Below are 22601 nucleotides of genomic sequence, written 5' to 3'. Positions count from 1 at the left end.
AAGATTAGCCTTGCACTTCCCACTTGCCCTAGTGCAGTGGTAAGTGGGGTGATAGTTGCTAGGGAAGGGGGTTGAGGTCACCTTTGTATTGTCAGGTGACATCAAGCCCAGATGTCAGTAATGGAGAGGTGTCTATAAGACGCCACCATTACTAACCCCATAGTGTGTGTATATATATATATATATATATATATATATATACACATGTATATATATATATATATATATATATATATATATATATATATATATATATATATATATATATATATATATATATATATATATATATATAATCCTTTAATTGAAATAATGACACAGACTCCTTTAATTAATCTACATTTACCAAAAACAAATTCTCACTTCAAACGCCCAATCCACTGAAGCCAACGTCTCCTGTAACAGAATGAAAATAATAAACAACCATATTCCTCACATGTCCGCCGAGGAGATAATAATCTATTTGTCCAGTGATGCGTCTAGCTCAGCTACATCTCGATGGCATGCTGCATTGTTAAATTATGCGACTGTACAGCCTGTCATCCAGGAGAGACCCTGAACTGCACATGCTTGTTCATCGCCTTGCGGAGAACGTCTTTTACCTCACTAACATCAATACGAGCATGAGAAAGTTCCCACGCTCGCGGTGAGGTCACATCCTGGGACTTCACAGCCAATGAACTCAGTTCAACTCGCTGGCATCAGCGCGAGCACCGTTAGAACTTTTCCCATGGCGCTGACGTAATCGAATTGAACTGAGTTCATTGGCTGTGAACTCCCAGGATCTTTCTGACAACACCTTGAGAAGGTTCTCACGCTTGTGGTAACTTCAGCGAGGTAAAAGGAGTTCCCTGTGAGGCGTTGCACAAACATGCGCAGCTTAGTGTCTCTGCTGGATGACAGGATGTACAGCCACGTCATGCAGCCTGCTATCTAGGTGTTGCAGAGTAGACGCGTTGCGGGGATAAATGGATCATCACTACCACGTCGGGGACTGGTTAGGATAATGTGGCTTTACTTTTTTTTTTTTACTGCTGATCGGTGAGAGTGACTGTCTCTTCTCAATCTCATACTAATGACCAATCCTGAGAATAGGTTAAAAATATATGACTGCATGCATGTTCTATCCATTAAAGTCTAAGGTACTATTCAGATATAAGGGTTTTTTTTGGTGTTCACAAAAGAATCTCGGAGCTGTCTAGTCAATTCTGATCTGAGACTCCATACATGTCTATGGGTCTGAAAAAGAAAAAAAAAAAAAAAAATCACTGACAGCGCAAATTGCAATTCATGCACAGTTTCTTTATTTTTTTATTTTTTTTTTTTTCACATCGGAAGGCTGTGTTCACACCCAGCAGTTTTTTTCCCCAATGCATTATAAGCTATATTATACAATACCGGCAAAGGCTATTAGATTTCAGAAATCTCATGCATGCACTTGGGTTTTTTGCTGACTGAATTTGAGAACTACAACCTTTTGGAAATCTGTATCCTGTGAATTGTTTCAGCATTTTTGCAGTGATTTTATTCTCACAGCCATAACAAGCAATGAAACAGTATAAAAATACAGGAAAACGGGTTTTGCTGCATTTTTATTTATTTATTTATTTATTTATTTATTATGGGGGGGGGGGTGGAATAAAACTAACTTTATTAAAACATATGCTATGGACAAATCACATTTATTCTGAACCGTAAAATAAAAGCCAGCCCCAGCTTTAGAGTCGCCTCTCATGCACATGCTTCAGATTTTACTGCAAAAAATTCTGCAACAGAAAAAAAAAAATTCTGTTTATCTGGATAGGGTTGTTTCAGTTAATGGGACAATTGCAGAGATTTCTGCAATGAAATCTGCAGCGTGTGAACTCAACCTAATGAATGATCCCAATCACAATGAATGCCCATGTAATGCTCAAAGTGGGTCCTGAAGGGGGAATGTGGCATCTGTCCGGCCCCAAGTCAGCATTGCTATATATATATATATGTATATATATATATATATACTGCATATAGAGACGGGCTGAACATCAGCGACAATGTGAACACTTACCTGTGTCAATCCAGTCTGTTTGGGCAGATCTATACCCTTAGGAGGCAGCAGCACTGGAGACTCATATACACAGAGGTCAGCCTCTATAGAGACCATGGTCATTTGCTCCTTGGATAAAATTCGTTTAGCACTTTACTCACCCAAGACAATAAACTGCACCTGCAAATAAATGTGACTCCACCCGGCAGAGCACCACATTCTGGGCTGGGAAACTTCCTAGTGAGCTCAACCATGAACCCTATAGCTCTAGGGCTGTATTTAGCACAATATGCAGTAAAAAAAAAGTCATTTATTTTGCAGCAATTTTGGCCAAATCAGAGTAATAAGGTGTAAATGCAGATTTGCTCTTCCTTACATCATGGGACTGTAAGGCCTGGTTCACACTTGTCTTTGTGGTTTCTGGTTATAAAGGAACAAGGAAGTCCTGGTGCAGCGCTGGATACAACGTATCAAAGATATCCACATATAACAAGATTTGAGTGGAGTTTGCAATGGATTTGGCACAGAGCCCCACAAGCTGGCCCAAACACAATCTATGGACTTTATGTTTGCGCTTAAAGGAGAAGGAACACTAAGAGGATGATCCAAGGATGGATTTCTGATTTAAGAAAAGGTGAGTTTGGATCTATTACATCAGTAGGTAAACAGCATTGAATAATGATTAGATAACTGTAAACTCACTTTTTGAAGTGATTGTTATAGGGTCATGTAAAAATGAGGGGTCCTAAAGGGAGCAGATAATCTGGTGGGCCCCTAGGGATTTGCCAATAGAATACAAAAATAAAATAAACATGCTGCATGCAAATTTATATTATAACTAGATGGTGGCTCGATTCGAACGCATCGGGTATTCTAGAATATATATGTACGGTATGTATGTATGTATATAGCAGCCACATAGTATATAGCACAGGCCACGTAGTATATAGGAGCCATGTAGTATATAGCAGACAAATACTACGTGGCCTGTGCTATATACTATGTGGCTGCTATATACATACATATTAGAGAATACCCAATGCTTTAATACAGGCCACCCAATATATAACAGTGGCCACGCAGTATATAATACAGCCACGTACTATATAATACAGCCCACGCAGTATATAGCAGCCACGCAGTATATAACACTGGCCATGTAATATATAGCAGAGGTGTTAAACTGCAATCTTCAAGGGCTGCAAACAGGTCATGTTTTCAGGATTTCCTTGTACTGCACAGGTGATAATTTAATCACCTACACACATAATGATTACAGCACCTTGTGCAAAGCTAAGGAAATCTTGAAAACACGCATGGTTTGCGGCCCTCGAGGAATGCAGTTTGACACCCCTGATATATAGCACAGCCCACGCAGTATATAGCAGCCACGTAGTATATAACACTGCCCACGCAGTATATAGCAGCCACATAGTATATAACACTGCCCACGCAGTATATAACAGTGGTCACGTAATATATAGCACAGCCCACGCAGTATATAACACAGCCCACATAGTATATAACACTGCCCACGCAGTATATAACAATGGCCACGTACTATATAACACAGCCCACGCAGTATATAGCAGCCAAGCAGTATATAACACAGGCGACATAGTATATAACACAGGCCACGCAGTATATAACACTGGCCACATAATATATAGCACAGCCAATGCAGTATATAGCAGCCACGTTGTATATAACATTGCCCACGCAGTATATAGCAGCCACATAGTATATAACACTGCCCACGCAGTATATAACAGTGGCCACGTAATATATAGCACAGCCCACGCAGTACATTACACAGCCCACATAGTATATAACACTGCCTATGTAGTATATAGCAGCCACGCGGTATCTAACACAGCCCATGTAGTATACAGCAGTGTGGGCACCATATCCCTGTTAAAAAAAAATAATTAAAATAAAAAATAGTTATATACTCACCTGCGGGGATCCAGTGTAGATCCAGCAAACCTCTGGCGTGGCGCGGGCGGCTGCCGCCATCTTCCGTTCCCAGGATCCATTGCGAAATTACCCAGATGACTTAGCGGTCTCACGAGACCGCTAAGTCTTCTAGGTAATTTCGCAATGCATCGCTGGGAACAAAAGATGGCGGCAGGCGCGAGTGCATCGTCGGACGACGGAGGGTGAGAATAGTAGGTTTTTTGTTTTTTTATTATTTTTAACATTAGATCTTCTTACTATTGATCCCGCATAGGCAGCATCAGCAGTAAAAAAGTTGGGGACACACAGGGTTAATAGCAGCGGTTACAGAGTGCGTTACCCGCGGCATAACGCGGTCCGTTACCGCCGGCATTAACCCTGTGCGAGCGGTGCTGGAGGGGAGTATGCGGGCGCCGGGCACTGTCTGCGGGGAGTACGGAGCAGCCATTTTCCCGCCGGACTGTGCCCGTCGCTGATTGGTCGTGGCTGTTTTGCCTCAACCAATCAGCGACTTGGATTTCCATGACCGACAGAGGCTGCGACCAATGAATATCCGTGACAGAAAGAAAGACAGACAGACAGACGGAAGTGACCCTTAGACAATTATATAGCAGATTAATCAGTACAATTCTATTTATAGGAAGTCGCGGGCAGGTCATTGTCTCTCTACTGGATGTGGGGCACCGGGTCTTTGTCTTTAGAGGAAGTGAGAGTGGGTATTTGTTTTTCTACAGGAAGTGGAGGCAGGTCTTTGTCCTTCTGCAGGAAGTAGCAGTGGGTCTTTGTCTCTCTACAGGAAGTGAGGGCGGGTCTTTTTGTCTCTACAGGGAATGGAGGTGGGTCTTTGCCTCTCTACAGGAAGTGGGGGCGGGTCTTTTTGTTTCTATAGGAAATGGTGGTGGGTCTTTGCCTCTCTACAGGAAGTAGGGGTAGGTCTTTGCCTCTCTACAGGAAGTAGGGGTAGGTCTTTGCCTCTCTACAGGAAGTAGTCGTGGGTCTTTGCCTCAGTACATGAAGTAGGGTTATGTATTTGCCTTGCTGCAGGAAATGGAGGTGGGTTTTTGCCTTTCTACAATAAGTGAGGGCAGGTCCTTGCCACTCTACAGTAAGCAGGGGTGGGTCTTTGTCTCTCTACATGAAGTGAGGGTGGGTTTTGCTTTTCTACATGAAATGGGGGTGAGTAGTTGTCTCTACAGGAAGTAGCGTCCAGTCTTTGCCTCCCTACAGGAAGTACAGGATGGGTCTTTGTCTCTCTATAGGAAGTGGGGGTGGGTTTTTGCCTCTCTACATGAAGTGGGGGTGTGTCTTTGTCTTTTGACCTCTTATCTGTCAGACATCATGCAGATATGAAAGAGAGGTGTGCTCTTAGTTCATAGCAGAGACACCATTGGACAAAATTAGGAGCAATACCTGCTGGGAGGTGAGGGAAACAAAATTCCAGCTCCTATAGTACGGGCAGAATGCCGACAAAAAGAAAACAACCCATTCATGGATGTCAAGTTACAGAGCATGCGAATCAGGATAGCACCAGAATATTTTATACCGGTATAAGTGCTAAAAGAAGTTTTTGCTGGTTTTCTACAGGTTCTGTGTAATAGGACAAAATGTTCCACTGAGGATGAATGTAACCATAAACTTTCTCCTTACGCTAGATCACAAACGGCGATGACATTAACCTTTTTACAACTCTAGACCACCAGGGAGGTTATGACTATGCGTCTGTTTTGATATATGAGATGTGATTTACAAGTATGGCGGATGAAGCAGTCCACATGTTGTTTATGCACAGGGGCTCTCAGTTGTCTGTATCTGTCCCTGGCAGGACCTGTCCTAAGTTTTGGCTCATGGAGGGGATCCAGGTTCTGCTACCCCTTATTCACAAGTATGATGACCAGGGGTTGTCTCCCACTTTTCCTGGAAAACCAAACTGCTAAATGGAATTTATAACAGTTGTATGACGCTGAGTCAATACTTATGGGCAAGCCGTGAGACAGGGTAGTCAGGTGGTCTGAGGTTAGATACCAGGAGGGCTCATAATACAAAAGGGTAAGACAAAGGCATGGTCAGGTAACAGTTCGAGGTCAAATGCCAGGAGGGTACTTCAAGACCAGGGGGTAAGACAAACGTATAGTCAAATGCCAAGTCTGGGGTCAGATACCTGAAGTCAGAGAGTGTGAAAAGCAGAAGGGATAATCCACACAAATAGTCACAACAAATCCAAGGTGATCAAGAAATAAGACACAGAGCAAAAACACCCCTTTAACTTATGCAAATTTGCAAATGACATTGGACTCCAGACAGCAACCCAGCTAAATAGCTTGCAAATAATGAAAGACAGGAGGACCAAGTGCAGGGGTAGCTGTGGTCCGGCCGGCTTGGAGGCAATAGGGGACACCTCTACACTAGTTGGCGAGGTCCCTGCTGCTTGAAGCTTGCTGGCAAAGTCCCCTCTCTCCTGTCCTAAGACAGTTGTCTGTATGATAGGCAGTGTGAGCAGTCTTATAGAGTCTTTATCATGACCCGGGCTCTCAGGTTACTGCTTCACCTCAGACTTGGTGTGGGCAATTAACATACAGTCCTATGCCCTCCGGTTCTGCCGTGCGTCCTGGAGAACAACACGACCTTGGGCTCCTGGTGCCCGGTTTCTGCGCTCTGGCTTTGAAGGTGTCCGTCCGCTATTTCCCTCTGAGCCTCTTCCTCCACTGTGCTCCTTTCCTCTAAGCTCCTCCACTATTCAACCCTTCAGGTTATCTCTCTTTCCAGAGGCTGTAGCTCCCACATGGCTGCTAGGCCTCTCTGTCTGTTCCAGACGTCCTTCTCCTGTCTCTCCCTCCTGGAGAGTGGAGACTGACTAGCTCCTCCTCCAGACCAGGATGCCTATAGCTAAGGGAAGCTCCCTTGAATCCGGGTCAGAGCTCCCCCTTCTGGCCTGGATTCGGAATGTGTTGAATATGAGTGCCTTACTTGGTCATTAGAATCCTCCTTGCCTCCAAGCATGATATCGCCCTCCCCGAAGGGAAGGCAACACTACTGCAGCAACCGGCTACCTGGGGTGTTACATGTGAAAGTAGCCTAAGTAATGGCCTCATAGATCTTGTGAGTGTCCACCATTGAGAACATTTTTTTTTCTAAAATGCATGTATTTGGGGCTAAAAATTATATTTGCAATTGGGTTTCATTACAAAATGTTCACCATTGTGGCATGTGTCCATAAATTAGTTGAGAGGAAGAGCTCAGAAAAAAGACAAGAGTCACAAACTATCCAGTCCTACAATGTGAATGAGCTCACTGATGGATTCTCAGTTCATTTATTTTGCAGCCGACACTGCACATTTTTTGTCTCAAATACATGCATTTAATTAAAAAACAAACAAAAAAAAACAGTCCCCATAGGGAGACAACCCCTTAGAAGATTTGTATTTTTCTTGCTCAGTAAATGGATGTCCTTGTCACTATGTCTCTACTGAATGGAATTTGTTTTTCTCTGCGGGTGAATTGTCACAGTCCTGAGACTCAGGCGACATGGCGTCATGTCTGAATGCACGTCTTTCAAGCGGGACGCTTAAGTGATAAATGTATGATCTCTGGGGGTCCTGCCACTAGGACTAATCACAAGAGTGGAGGTCCCAAAGTCGGCTGTGCGATCGTAGAAGTAGTGAGCATGTGCAAATTCTGCTCCATTAGTGTAAATGAAGCATTACTGAGCATGTGCGACCACTGCCCCATTAAAGGGGTTGTCCCACCAAAAATATTGAGTACTCAAGAGGACATGTCTATAGAAACGTATTTGTAAAACACATCTAGAACCATAGTGTGCAGTGTGGTGAATACATTATACCTGTGATAGCGACCCCTGACGTGTGTACGACGGCTGGAGTGTACGTCCACTTTCAGTGATGGACGCACATGCTCAGTAGCTTCCCTGCTGTGTCCTTCTGAAGAGGGCAATACTAGGGGATAATGAGAGGAGAAAGGCAACATGTGTGGTGCAGCTGTAATGGGTCAATACGAGGTGGATAGATAGATAGATGGATATGAGGTAAATATGAAGGAGAGAGATGGATGAGAGATAAATATGAGGGGGATGGATATGAGGTAAACATAAGGAATGTGGTGGATGGATACGAAGGAGAGAAGAATGACATGAGGTAAATATTAGGGACATTAATATATATGAGGTAAAAATGAGGGAGACGGATGGATATGAGGTAAATATGAGGGATGTGGATGGATATGAGGTAAATATAAGGAACGTGGATGGATATGAGGGAGAGAATGATGTGAGGTAAATATTAGGGACATTAATGGATATGAGGTAAAAATGAGGGAGATGGATGATATGAGGTAAATATGAGCGCTGCGTGAATGGATATGAGGTAAAAATGAGGGATGTGGATGGATATGAGGTATATATAAGGAACGTGGATGGATATGAGGGAGAGAATGATATGAGGTAAATATTAGGGACATTAATGGATATGAGGTAAATATGAGCGATGTGGATGGATATGAGGTAAAAATGAGCGATGTGGATGGATATGAGGTAAATATGAGCGATGTGGATGGATATGAGCGATGTGGATGGATATGAGGTAAAAATGAGCGATGTGGATGGATATGAGGTAAATATGAGCGATGTGGATGGATATGAGGTAAATATGAGCGATGTGGATGGATATGAGGTAAATATGAGCGATGTGGATGGATATGAGGTAAATATGAGCGATGTGGATGGATAGGAGGTAAATATGAGCGATGTGGATGGATATGAGGTAAATATGAGCGATGTGGATGGATAGGAGGTAAATATGAGTGATGTGGATGGATATGAGGTAAATATGAGCGATGTGGATGGATATGAGGTAAATATGAGCGATGTGGATGGATAGGAGGTAAATATGAGCGATGTGGATGGATATGAGGTAAATATGAGCGATGTGGATGGATATGAGGTAAATATGAGCGATGTGGATGGATAGGAGGTAAATATGAGCGATGTGGATGGATAGGAGGTAAATATGAGCGATGTGGATGGATAGGAGGTAAATATGAGCGATGTGGATGGATATGAGGTAAATATGAGCGATGTGGATGGATATGAGGTAAATATGAGCGATGTGGATGGATAGGAGGTAAATATGAGCGATGTGGATGGATATGAGGTAAATATGAGCGATGTGGATGGATAGGAGGTAAATATGAGTGATGTGGATGGATATGAGGTAAATATGAGTGATGTGGATGGATATGAGGTAAATATGAGTGATGTGGATGGTGGATATGAGGTAAAAATGAGGGAGACAGATGGATATGAGGTAAATATGAGGGATGTGGATGGATATGAGGCAGTAACGTAGCTACTGGGGGGCAGAGGGGGCCATCGCCCGGGGCCCCATCCCATGAAGGGGCCCACCCGGAGCTACAGCTGCTTCTGTCCTCAGGCAGCACTCAGGGAGACCAGGACACATTGCCTGCTCCTCCATCTTCCTGAGATGCTAACACTGACTAGCAAAGTGGCAGAGTCTCTGTAGTTTGCAGCAGGAGCTGAGCTGATAAGTTTTTGACCTGCTGTGCTGCTGTCGGCCCTGCAGATAGCTCTGGATTTCTGTGTGTTCTGGTTTATGAACGCTGGAGCTCCCCTGGTTCCTAGTGCCCACATTATTATTATTATTATTATTATTATTATTATTATTATTACTATTATTATTATAGCGCCTTTTATTCCATGGCGCTTTACATGTGAGGAGGGGTATACATAATGAAAACAAGTACAATAATCTTGAACAATACAAGTCATAACTGGTACAGGAGGAGAGAGGACCCTGCCCGCGAGGGCTCACAATCTACAAGGGATGGGTGAGGATACAGTAGGTGAGGGTAGAGCTGGTCGTTACATTTACCTCAGACACTGCCTGGTCATGTCTGACCTCATCTCATGCTCTGCACCTGCAGCACTTGGATCAGAAATTGCAGGTGCCATTCATAAACTACCTGCCTGCAAACTTCATCGGACGGTGGCCAAAATGTATTAGGTTTACTATATTCAGGTATGTAACGGTCACTGTGGATGTGAGAGGATGGGGACAGGGTGAGCACTGAGGGGTGGTGGAGGGAGGACAGGGCAGGTGTCTTATTACTATACTTGTTATTACAGTGTTTAGGGTATGTGCACACGATGCAGATTTAGTGCAGAAAAATCTGCTGCAGTTCTGCACTAAATCTGCATCTCCTGGCAGAATCTGCAGGTGCGTTTTTTATGCGTTTTTGATGCTTTTTTTTTATGCGTTTTTTCAGTGCAGTTTTTGGTGCAGATTTGAAGTGCGTTTTTTGTGCGTTTTTTGTGCGTTTTTTGTGCGTTTTTTGTGCGTTTTTTGTGCGTTTTTTGATGCAGTTTTGTAAGCGTTTTTTAAAGCTAAAAGCCTAGCCTAGCCATAACCCTAGCCCTAACCCTAGCCCTAACCCTAGCCATAACCCTAACCCTAGCCCTACCCCTAACCCTAGCCCTAACCCTAGCCCTAACCCTAACCCTAACCCTAGCCCTAACCCTAACCCTAACCCTAGCCCTAACCCTAGCCCTAACCCTAGCCCTAGCCCTAACCCTAGCCATAACCCTAACCCTAGCCCTAACCCTACCCCTAACCCTACCCCTAACCCTACCCCTAACCCTAGCCCTAACCCTAGCCCTAACCCTACCCCTAACCCTAGCCATAACCCTAGCCCTAACCCTAACCCTAGCCCTAACCCTAACCCTAGTGGGGGGGAAAAAAAAAAATTCTTTATTTTTTTTATTGTTCCTACCTATGGGGGTGACAAAGGGGGGGGGTCATTTACAATTTTTTTATCTTGATCACTGAGATAGTTTATATCTCAGTGATCAAAATGCACTTTGGAACGAATCTGCCGGCCGGCAGATTCGGCGGGCGCACTGCGCATGCGCCCGCCATTTTGGAAGATGGCGGCGCCGAGGGAGAAGACGGACGGACCCCGGGAGAGGAAGGAACGGTAAGCATGATGAGGTGGGGGGGGCATGGGGGGGGAGCGGAGCACGGGGGGGTGGATCGGAGCGCGGGGGGGTGGATCGGAGTGGGGGGGGGGTGATCGGGCACCGGGGGGTGGATCGGATCACGGGGGGGGTGGATCGGATCACGGGGGGGTGATTGGAGCACGGGGGTGAGCGGACAAGAGCACGGGGGGACTCCATTTTCACTACACTCCGCCCACACACTTCCTCCACATCACTGACGTCACTTCCGTCTGCTGCGGTTTTGACACCCAAATCCGCATAAAATCTGCAGATGGTTATTACATCTGCAGTTTTTATACGTATTTGACCCACAAAATGGGAGCCTATGGGTGCAGAAACGCTGCAGAACCTCACAAAAGAAGTGACATGCACTTCTTTGAAATCTGCAGCGTTTCTGCACGGATTTTTCTGCACCATGTGCACAGCTTTTTTTTTTTTCTATTGATTTTCATTGAATTGTCACTCACAGTGCAGTTCTGCAGCGTTTCTGCTGCAGAAAAAAACGCTGCAGAACTGCACTAAATCTGCATCGTGTGCACATACCCTTAGTGTTATGCACTCCATCACATGTAAGGCCAGGTTCACGTTAGCGTTTCTGTGCGCAGCGTATGATCCGCATGCGTACATATCTTTAACATGGTGTACGCAGGGACACGCTTATGCATGCGGATGCTTACGCATGTGTCGTTTCGCGGTGAGCGGCGGTTTCCGGCAAACACAACATGTTGCATTTTTTGAGGCGTCAAATATTGCGCAATCGTCCGCATGCCGAAGACTGCGTAAAAAAAGCGCACTACTGTCTATGGGAACGTATTGGTACGCAATGACATGCATATAAATCCATTCGATACGCATGCATACTTTAGACTGCACATGTCCACAAAATAATGTCACCGCCTCCACCATGCGCATAAAAAACGCAAACGCATTTAAAGGCATGCACACGCAGCGTTTTTGTTTGTGTCATGCGCAAGATGATGCGCAGGCGTAAGCATGCGTTTTGGCATGCATTTGTGCGTTGAGATGATACGCTGCGCACAGAAACGCTAACGTGAACTTGGCGTAATAGATGCTGTTTTGGGGGCTGATGGGGAGGTAAGGTCTTATTATTCTTACAGTCCAGCCTGTGAGTATAACAAGCCGCCATTCAGTAACCACGGCATGAGCTGTGTTATATGTAATACTGTTATAGTATACAACATTATTATTATAGTAAAGTTATTAAAGGGAGCCTGACAGGTGATCCAGGAAATCTAGTGCACTGTGCACTAGTCCTACAGACAGGTTCCTGGCGGCTTCTCCCCACACGCTGACAGTGCGGTGCTGTGCACTAGTCCTACAGACAGGTCCCTGGCGGCTTCTCCCCACACGCTGACAGTGCGGTGCTGTGCACTAGTCCTACAGACAGTTCCCCGGCGGCTTCTCCCCACCCGCTGACAGTGCGGTGCTGTGCACTAGTCCTACAGACAGGTCCCTGCGGCTTCTCCCCACACGCTGACAGTGCGGTGCTGTGCACTAGTCCTACAGACAGGTCCCTGCGGCTTCTCCCCACACGCTGACAGTGCGGTGCTGTGCACTAGTCCTACAGACAGTTCCCCGGCGGCTTCTCCCCACCCGCTGACAGTGCGGTGCTGTGCACTAGTCCTACAGACAGGTCCCTGCGGCTTCTCCCCACACGCTGACAGTGCGGTGCTGTGCACTAGTCCTACAGACAGGTCCCTGCGGCTTCTCCCCACACGCTGACAGTGCGGTGCTGTGCACTAGTCCTACAGACAGGTCCCTGGCGGCTTCTCCCCACACGCTGACAGTGCGGTGCTGTGCACTAGTCCTACAGACAGGTCCCTGCGGCTTCTCCCCACACGCTGACAGTGCGGTGCTGTGCACTAGTCCTACAGACAGGTCCCTGCGGCTTCTCCCCACACGCTGACAGTGCGGTGCTGTGCACTAGTCCTACAGACAGGTCCCTGCGGCTTCTCCCCACACGCTGACAGTGCGGTGCTGTGCACTAGTCCTACAGACAGGTCCCTGCGGCTTCTCCCCACACGCTGACAGTGCGGTGCTGCGCACTAGTCCTACAGACAGGTCCCTGGCGGCTTCTCCCCACACACTGACAGTGCGGTGCTGTGCACTAGTCCTACAGACAGGTCCCCGGCGGCTTCTCACCACACACTGACAGTGCGGTGCTGTGCACTAGTCCTACAGACAGGTCCCTGCAGCTTCTCCCCACCCGCTGACAGTGCGGTGCTGTGCACTAGTCCTACAGACAGGTCCCTGGCGGCTTCTCCCCACACGCTGACAGTGCGGTGCTGTGCACTAGTCCTACAGACAGGTCCCTGCGGCTTCTCCCCACACGCTGACAGTGCGGTGCTGTGCACTAGTCCTACAGACAGGTCCCTGCGGCTTCTCCCCACACGCTGACAGTGCGGTGCTGTGCACTAGTCCTACAGACAGGTCCCTGCGGCTTCTCCCCACACGCTGACAGTGCGGTGCTGTGCACTAGTCCTACAGACAGGTCCCTGCGGCTTCTCCCCACACGCTGACAGTGCGGTGCTGCGCACTAGTCCTACAGACAGGTCCCTGGCGGCTTCTCCCCACACACTGACAGTGCGGTGCTGTGCACTAGTCCTACAGACAGGTCCCCGGCGGCTTCTCACCACACACTGACAGTGCGGTGCTGTGCACTAGTCCTACAGACAGGTCCCTGGCGGCTTCTCACCACACACTGACAGTGCGGTGCTGTGCACTAGTCCTACAGACAGGTCCCTGCAGCTTCTCCCCACCCGCTGACAGTGCGGTGCTGTGCACTAGTCCTACAGACAGGTCCCTGCAGCTTCTCCCCTCCCGCTGACAGTGCGGTGCTGTGCACTAGTCCTACAGACAGTTCCCCGGCGGCTTCTCCCCACATGCTGACAGTGCGGTGCTGTGCACTAGTCCTACAGACAGTTCCCCGGCGGCTTCTCCCCACCCGCTGACAGTGCGGTGCTGTGCACTAGTCCTACAGACAGGTCCCTGGTGGCTTCTCCCCACATGCTGACAGTGCGGTGCTGTGCACTAGTCCTACAGACAGTTCCCCGGCGGCTTCTCCCCACCCGCTGACAGTGCGGTGCTGTGCACTAGTCCTACAGACAGTTCCCCGGCGGCTTCTCCCCACCCGCTGACAGTGCGGTGCTGTGCACTAGTCCTACAGACAGTTCCCCGGCGGCGTCTCCCCACCCGCTGACAGTGCGGTGCTGTGCACTAGTCCTACAGACAGTTCCCCGGCGGCTTCTCCCCACACGCTGACAGTGCGGTGCTGTGCACTAGTCCTACAGACAGTTCCCTGGTGGCTTCCCCCCACATGCTGACAGTGCGGTGCTGTGCACTAGTCCTACAGACAGGTCCCTGGTGGCTTCTCCCCACCCGCTGACAGTGCGGTGCTGTGCACTAGTCCTACAGACAGGTCCCTGGCGGCTTCTCCCCACCCGCTGACAATGCGGTGCTGTGCACTAGTCCTACAGACAGGTCCCTGGCGGCTTCTCCCCACACGCTGACAGTGCGGTGCTGTGCACTAGTCCTACAGACAGGTCCCTGGTGGCTTCTCCCCACATGCTGACAGTGCGGTGCTGTGCACTAGTCCTACAGACAGGTCCCTGGCGGCTTCTCCCCACCCGCTGACAGTGCGGTGCTGTGCACTAGTCCTACAGACAGGTCCCTGGCGGCTTCTCCCCACCCGCTGACAGTGCGGTGCTGTGCACTAGTCCTACAGACAGGTCCCTGGCGGCTTCTCCCCACACGCTGACAGTGCGGTGCTGTGCACTAGTCCTACAGACAGTTCCCTGGTGGCTTCCCCCCACATGCTGACAGTGCGGTGCTGTGCACTAGTCCTACAGACAGGTCCCTGCGGCTTCTCCCCACACGCTGACAGTGCGGTGCTGCGCACTAGTCCTACAGACAGGTCCCTGGCGGCTTCTCCCCACACACTGACAGTGCGGTGCTGTGCACTAGTCCTACAGACAGGTCCCTGGCGGCTTCTCACCACACACTGACAGTGCGGTGCTGTGCACTAGTCCTACAGACAGGTCCCTGCAGCTTCTCCCCACCCGCTGACAGTGCGGTGCTGTGCACTAGTCCTACAGACAGGTCCCTGCAGCTTCTCCCCTCCCGCTGACAGTGCGGTGCTGTGCACTAGTCCTACAGACAGTTCCCCGGCGGCTTCTCCCCACACGCTGACAGTGCGGTGCTGTGCACTAGTCCTACAGACAGGTCCCTGGTGGCTTCCCCCCACATGCTGACAGTGCGGTGCTGTGCACTAGTCCTACAGACAGGTCCCTGCAGCTTCTCCCCACCCGCTGACAGTGCGGTGCTGTGCACTAGTCCTACAGACAGGTCCCTGGTGGCTTCTCCCCACATGCTGACAGTGCGGTGCTGTGCACTAGTCCTACAGACAGTTCCCCGGCGGCTTCTCCCCACCCGCTGACAGTGCGGTGCTGTGCACTAGTCCTACAGACAGTTCCCCGGCGGCTTCTCCCCACCCGCTGACAGTGCGGTGCTGTGCACTAGTCCTACAGACAGTTCCCCGGCGGCGTCTCCCCACCCGCTGACAGTGCGGTGCTGTGCACTAGTCCTACAGACAGTTCCCCGGCGGCTTCTCCCCACACGCTGACAGTGCGGTGCTGTGCACTAGTCCTACAGACAGTTCCCTGGTGGCTTCCCCCCACATGCTGACAGTGCGGTGCTGTGCACTAGTCCTACAGACAGGTCCCTGGTGGCTTCTCCCCACCCGCTGACAGTGCGGTGCTGTGCACTAGTCCTACAGACAGGTCCCTGGCGGCTTCTCCCCACCCGCTGACAGTGCGGTGCTGTGCACTAGTCCTACAGACAGGTCCCTGGCGGCTTCTCCCCACCCGCTGACAGTGCGGTGCTGTGCACTAGTCCTACAGACAGGTCCCTGGTGGCTTCTCCCCACATGCTGACAGTGCGGTGCTGTGCACTAGTCCTACAGACAGGTCCCTGGCGGCTTCTCCCCACCCGCTGACAGTGCGGTGCTGTGCACTAGTCCTACAGACAGGTCCCTGGCGGCTTCTCCCCACCCACTGACAGTGCGGTGCTGTGCACTAGTCCTACCGACAGTTCCCCGGCGGCTTCTCCCCACACGCTGACAGTGCGGTGCTGTGCACTAGTCCTACAGACAGGTCCCTGGCGGCTTCTCCCCACACGTTCACAGTGCGGTGCTGTGCACTAGTCCTACAGACAGGTCCCTGCAGCTTCTCCCCACCCGCTGACAGTGCGGTGCTGTGCACTAGTCCTACAGACAGGTCCCTGGCGGCTTCTCCCCACACGCTGACAGTGCGGTGCTGTGCACTAGTCCTACAGACAGGTCCCTGGCGGCTTCTCCCCACCCGCTGACAGTGCGGTGCTGTGCACTAGTCCTACCGACAGTTCCCCGGCGGCTTCTCCCCACACGCTGACAGTGCGGTGCTGTGCACTAGTCCTACAGACAGGTCCCTGGCGGCTTCTCCCCACACGTTCACAGTGCGGTGCTGTGCACTAGTCCTACAGACAGGTCCCTGCAGCTTCTCCCCTCCCGCTGACAGTGCGGTGCTGTGCACTAGTCCTACAGACAGTTCCCCGGCGGCTTCTCCCCACACGCTGACAGTGCGGTGCTGTGCACTAGTCCTACAGACAGGTCCCTGCAGCTTCTCCCCACCCGCTGACAGTGCGGTGCTGTGCACTAGTCCTACAGACAGGTCCCTGGCGGCTTCTCCCCACACGCTGACAGTGCGGTGCTGTGCACTAGTCCTACAGACAGGTCCCTGGCGGCTTCTCCCCACCCGCTGACAGTGCGGTGCTGTGCACTAGTCCTACCGACAGTTCCCCGGCGGCTTCTCCCCACACGCTGACAGTGCGGTGCTGTGCACTAGTCCTACAGACAGGTCCCTGGCGGCTTCTCCCCACACGTTCACAGTGCGGTGCTGTGCACTAGTCCTACAGACAGGTCCCTGCAGCTTCTCCCCTCCCGCTGACAGTGCGGTGCTGTGCACTAGTCCTACAGACAGGTCCCTGGCGGCTTCTCCCCACCCGCTGACAGTGCGGTGCTGTGCACTAGTCCTACAGACAGGTCCCTGGCGGCTTCTCCCCACCCGCTGACAGTGCGGTGCTGTGCACTAGTCCTACAGACAGGTCCCTGGCGGCTTCTCCCCACACGTTCACAGTGCGGTGCTGTGCACTAGTCCTACAGACAGGTCCCTGGCGGCTTCTCCCCACCCGCTGACAGTGCGGTGCTGTGCACTAGTCCTACAGACAGGTCCCTGGCGGCTTCTCCCCACACGTTCACAGTGCGGTGCTGTGCACTAGTCCTACAGACAGTTCCCCGGCGGCTTCTCCCCACCCGCTGACAGTGCGGTGCTGTGCACTAGTCCTACAGACAGGTCCCTGGCGGCTTCTCCCCACCCGCTGACAGTGCGGTGCTGTGCACTAGTCCTACAGACAGGTCCCTGCAGCTTCTCCCCACACGCTGACAGTGCGGTGCTGTGCACTAGTCCTACAGACAGGTCCCTGCAGCTTCTCCCCACACGCTGACAGTGCGGTGCTGTGCACTAGTCCTACAGACAGGTCCCTGCAGCTTCTCCCCACCCGCTGACAGTGCGGTGCTGTGCACTAGTCCTACAGACAGGTCCCTGGCGGCTTCTCCCCACACGTTCACAGTGCGGTGCTGTGCACTAGTCCTACAGACAGGTCCCTGGCGGCTTCTCCCCTCCCGCTGAGGGACGTGGATGGATATGAGGTAAAGGCATGGGAGATACATATAATGTAAATATGAGGGATGTGGTTGGAAATGAGGTAAATATGAAGGACATGGATGGATATGAGGAGAATATGAGGGATAGGGATGGATATCAGTTAAATATAGTGAAGATATGTGGGATGTGGATGGATATGAGGTAAATATGGCTTCCCCTCAATAAAAATGCAATGATAAATTATCAAATCATTGTATGTACCTCAAAATAGTACCAATAAAGCTCCATTGAATGAAAAATAAAAAAAAGAAACGGATCTTAGAAGTCAGAGGCGCCTAAAATTTTAGTTTTTTTTTTTGTTTTTTTTTTAAACCCACTAAAACAATGAAAATCCTGTATGAGTTTGTTATCTCTGTAATCGTACTGACCTGGTAAATCATGCTGCCAGGCCATTTTTGCTACAAAGTGATCACTGTAAAAACAAAACCCCAAAGACACTAGTAAATTATTTCCATGAGACTTGGAATAGTTTTTCTGTTTGCCAGTACATTATATGGTAAGGTGTAGAGATGGCGGATCCATTCATGTGACTTTGGTTCATCGGTCAGGTCAGTAATCTCTGGCCGCTGTACAGGATCTCTGTAGATCTCTTGCCTTGCGGGATCTCCTGCGTGACGTCATCTGTGTGTCATGCTGCTATGATGGCGTCGCGCCAAACCCGGCTGATGAAAAGCCGAGCTCCCGTCCAGCGGTTGGAGACTACTGATCTGGCTGATGGATCAGAGTCCTGCGAACCGATCACTCATCTCTACTAAAGTGAATGGTGGCATTCAAAACAACAACTTGTCCGGCTTTGTTGATGGATAAATAAAAAAAACTTTTAGCTCTTCGAAGAAGAGGAATAAGAGAATTAAATCACAAAAAAAAAAAATTGTCAACCCCCTTAAATGGGTTTAAGGATATATAGATATCTACAGATTTGGAAATAATCTTTCTAAAATTAAAAAAAATAAAATAAAACAACTTTCAGATAAATTATTACCATCTTGTGTATACAGCTCCCGTGCAGAATTGAGTCACCATGGTGACCGACTATAAACAAATACCATCATTTATGATCTCCTAGGATTTGATTTAGCCAGGAGCCGTTTGATAACAATATAGAGCCCTATAACTGCGCATCTTCTGTGGATGGTAAATTGGCCAGAATGTTATAAATGCTTTACAAGTGCCAGGATATAAAATACGTATGTACATATTGACACAAGAGGAGGCGGCACAACCCGAGTCCAAGAAACACCTGCAGACGCCATGTAAACCACCCAACTGTTAGCAGGGGTGTAATTAAAGGGGGTGCACGGTTAGATACCACATACGAAGAGTGTATTTATTCTAAGATGCCCCCTTATTATATCAGCCGGACCCCATGGATGACGCAGTAATTCACAAGTACTCTAGTAGAGTGATGATCCTAAGTCAAATCTTTACTCCGGAAATCTGATTGTTTTCCTATAACACTGTACCCATTGTGTGTCTGATAGTAGAGAATTAGTCATACTTTTATGACACCCCCAAAATGTCCTCAAGGGTCCCAGAAAAAAAGGGAGATTTCCAGGAGGAAGCACTCAAAGCATCCCGACGCTATGAACCTATTGTAACATCAGACTTCCCCCCCCCCCCCCCTTCCAGAGGGTGGGACATTATTGGTGTTGTGGTTTTACAAAAAAAAGCCCTTATGGAAATTTATTTCCAAAAGTGGAAATTAGACAGTCATCTCCAGATACGAAGTAGCCCCAAGATCAAACTAGGGTCCCACCTAATCAGTGTTGGCTTTTGCCATCTAGGACAGAAGGGATGGGTGGTTGTTTTTCCCCTAACATCCACTTTCTGTTATCATAAGGCCAATTTTTGTTTTGAGCAAGGAGAGGAGTCATGATTTAGGAAATGGGACCCTGTAGAAGCCACATGGTATACCCTGAGGCTGGTACTGGGGAGACCCGAGGGGGTACTGGGGAGACCCGAGGTGGTACTGGGGAAACCTGAGCTGGTACTGGGGAGACCCAAGCTGGTACTGGTGCTGGGGAGACCCGAGCTTGTACTGGTGCTGGGGAGACCTGAGCTGGTACTGGTGCTGGGGAGACCTGAGCTGGTACTGGTGCTGGGGAGACCTGAGCTGGCACTGGTGCTGGGGAGACCTGAGCTGGCACTGGTGCTGGGGAGACCTGAGCTGGTACTGGTGCTGGGGAGACCTAAGCTGGTACTGGTGCTGGGGAGACCTGAGCTGGCACTGGTGCTGGGGAGACCTGAGCTGGTACTGGTGCTGGGGAGACCTGAGCTGGCACTGGTGCTGGGGAGACCTGAGCTGGCAATGGTGCTGGGGAGACCTAAGCTGGTACTGGTGCTGGGGAGACCTAAGCTGGTACTGGTGCTGGGGAGACCTGAGCTGGCACTGGTGCTGGGGAGACCTGAGCTGGTACTGGTGCTGGGGAGACCTGAGCTGGTACTGGTGCTGGGGAGACCTGAGCTGGTACTGGTGCTGGGGAGACCTGAGCTGGCACTGGTGCTGGGGAGACCTGAGCTGGCACTGGTGCTGGGGAGACCTAAGCTGGTACTGGTGCTGGGGAGACCTAAGCTGGTACTGGTGCTGGGGAGACCTAAGCTGGTACTGGTACTGGGGAGACCTTAGCTGGTACTGGTACTGGGGAGATCCAAGCTGGTACTGGGGAGACACGTACTGGTACTGGGGAGATCCGAGCTGGAACTGGGGAGACATGTGCTGGTACTGATGCTGGGGAGACACGAGCTGGTACTGGGGAGATCCGAGCTGGTACTGGGGAGACATGTGCTGGGGAGACACGAGCTGGTACTGGTGAGACCTGAGCTGGTACGTGGGAGACTCGAGCTGGTACTGGGGAGACCCGAGCCGGTACTGGTACAGGGGAGATCCAAGCTGGTACTTGGGAGACCTGAGATGGTACTGGTGAGACCCAATCTGGTACTGGGGAGACCCGAGCTGGTACTGGGGAGACCTGAGCTGGTACTGGGGAGACCTGAGCTGGTGCTGGGGAGACCTGAGATGGTACTGGTACTGGCGAGACCCAATCTGGTACTGGGGAGACCCGAGCTGGTACTGGGGAGACCTGAGCTGGTACTGGGGAGACCTGAGCTGGTACTGGGGAGACCTGAGCTGGTGCTGGGGAGACCTGAGATGGTACTGGTACTGGCGAGACCCGAGCTGGTACTGGGGAGACCCGAGCTGGTACTGGGGAGACCCGAGCTGGTACTGGGGAGACCTGAGCTGGTAGCTTTAAGTTTAAGCATGGCACTGGTGGAATAACCTGACAGAGCTGAGCTTACCACATTTTATGAACCCCATGATTTTGGCTATGCAGTCCAGGTAATATTACTAAAAATGTGGATCAAGAAAGGATAATACTTCCTACCGCATTAATACATTTCACCAATTAGGAAGCTTTCCTAATTTACCCCCCATACGCCTGTATGAAACCCTTTCTCCATTAGCCAGTGCAAACTTTTTGGCAGTGGAGAGGACAACTGTTGGGCATCTGATAATCAGATTATTATATTCTGCTAGCAGGGGACAATCTATTTTGGGGGTATTCTTCACTGGGATCTTTGGGATTCTCAAAGAAGTATTTTTAACCCTTCCAGATCCAGAACCCGTACTCCTATAGCTCACTGATTAATACGACTGATTGAAGCTGCCATTTGTCATAACTCATGTATTTATTTTCCACAGGGCTGCAGGTAAAGTGTACCTTTACACAGGGTTCCCACCACATTTCACCTCCAAGACCAGCCTTTCTTTCAGTCTACGTTTCATCTTTTTTTGGGTAAGTTTCTAAGTATCAAATTACGATAATTTGAAAAGTTTAAATAAGGATTTTGCAAGAAAAAAAATATTAAAATCTAACGAGCCAATCAAAGCCTAATATATTTTAAGAGAAAAATATAATCACGGTTCCATCATTGAGATACAAATACTTGAAAAAATACATACCGCATAGTAACAGTTGTATTTTTTTACAGTGTCCAAACACACGCGTGCCAAAGTCAGGTCGTTCTACTAACCCAACTTTTGACATATCTCTACAGAAGTGAAAACTAACACATCGAAACTCTCAGGATTTCATAGGAAGGGGCTGACGGGCGTACAGTAAAATTCCCTACGGGGTTGTTATCCAGCTGCCATGATATGATGTACAGCCTGATGGTGACATATGTTATATCACGGCGGCAGAACATCTGCCACTTACCAAGGTGTCTGGTTGGATGTAGCCGATGTCTTCGATGGCTTTGATGTTGATGATATGGATGCCTTTCTCATCGTCAGAAGAGACATGGTACTTGTCATTCTCCTTCATGGTGTCATGTAAACTTTCTCCAGGCTGAATCTTCAAGCCTCCGCATGCAAAGTGCTGGTCTGCAAGACACGAGAGTACAACATCCAACTGAGGCAGTGATCTCAGGCTGTGTCTCCCACGCCTCTAAAAAACCTGCTCTCCCAAGCTCAGCCTCTCCTCATCCTCCTCGCTCTGCCCAGCAGCTCCTGTCAAGTCGAGTCCCCTTGGGAAATTCATTGTTACAGTGAATTACTCAGCAAAGGGCTAATTAAATCATATATTTGTTTACTGAAGGGCGGCCCTCCTTCCTGCCAAGTTGAAAACTTTAGGATGGGGACACCTTGTTTGCCGTGACAGGTGAATGTCACAAACATTGCGTTAATGGGTGTCCGCTAGCGGACTCCGTTACATGGCGCAATTGTCGCAATTAACGCTATGTAACGGGTCCGTTAGCACACCCATTGACCGCAATGTGCTAACGGGTCGCTAATGCATCACTGACGCATGCC

The 22601-nt window shown here is 49.4% G+C and overlaps 1 protein-coding gene across 2 annotated transcripts in view; it reads right to left on the bottom strand.

The window, feature by feature from the left end:
- ANO1 (anoctamin 1) overlaps window positions 1-22257 on the bottom strand; it is a 97758-nt gene extending 75501 nt beyond the window's left edge. Inside the window, exon 1 of one of the 2 annotated variants that reach the window (XM_069740066.1) lies at window positions 22006-22257. In XM_069740066.1, coding sequence (XP_069596167.1) covers window positions 22006-22113 — 108 coding nt within the window. In that variant the 5' untranslated portion in view covers window positions 22114-22257. The remainder of the gene's footprint in view (window positions 1-22005) is intronic. The other variant, XM_069740067.1, reaches the window with a different exon arrangement.
- Between the last annotated feature and the right edge of the window lie 344 nt (window positions 22258-22601).

This window comes from Ranitomeya imitator, chromosome 9 (assembly GCF_032444005.1).
Source record: "Ranitomeya imitator isolate aRanImi1 chromosome 9, aRanImi1.pri, whole genome shotgun sequence".
Taxonomy (NCBI): Eukaryota; Metazoa; Chordata; class Amphibia; order Anura; family Dendrobatidae; genus Ranitomeya; species Ranitomeya imitator.
The sequence above is the reverse complement of the archived record's forward strand: the minus strand, read 5'-3'. Positions and strand labels throughout refer to the sequence as shown.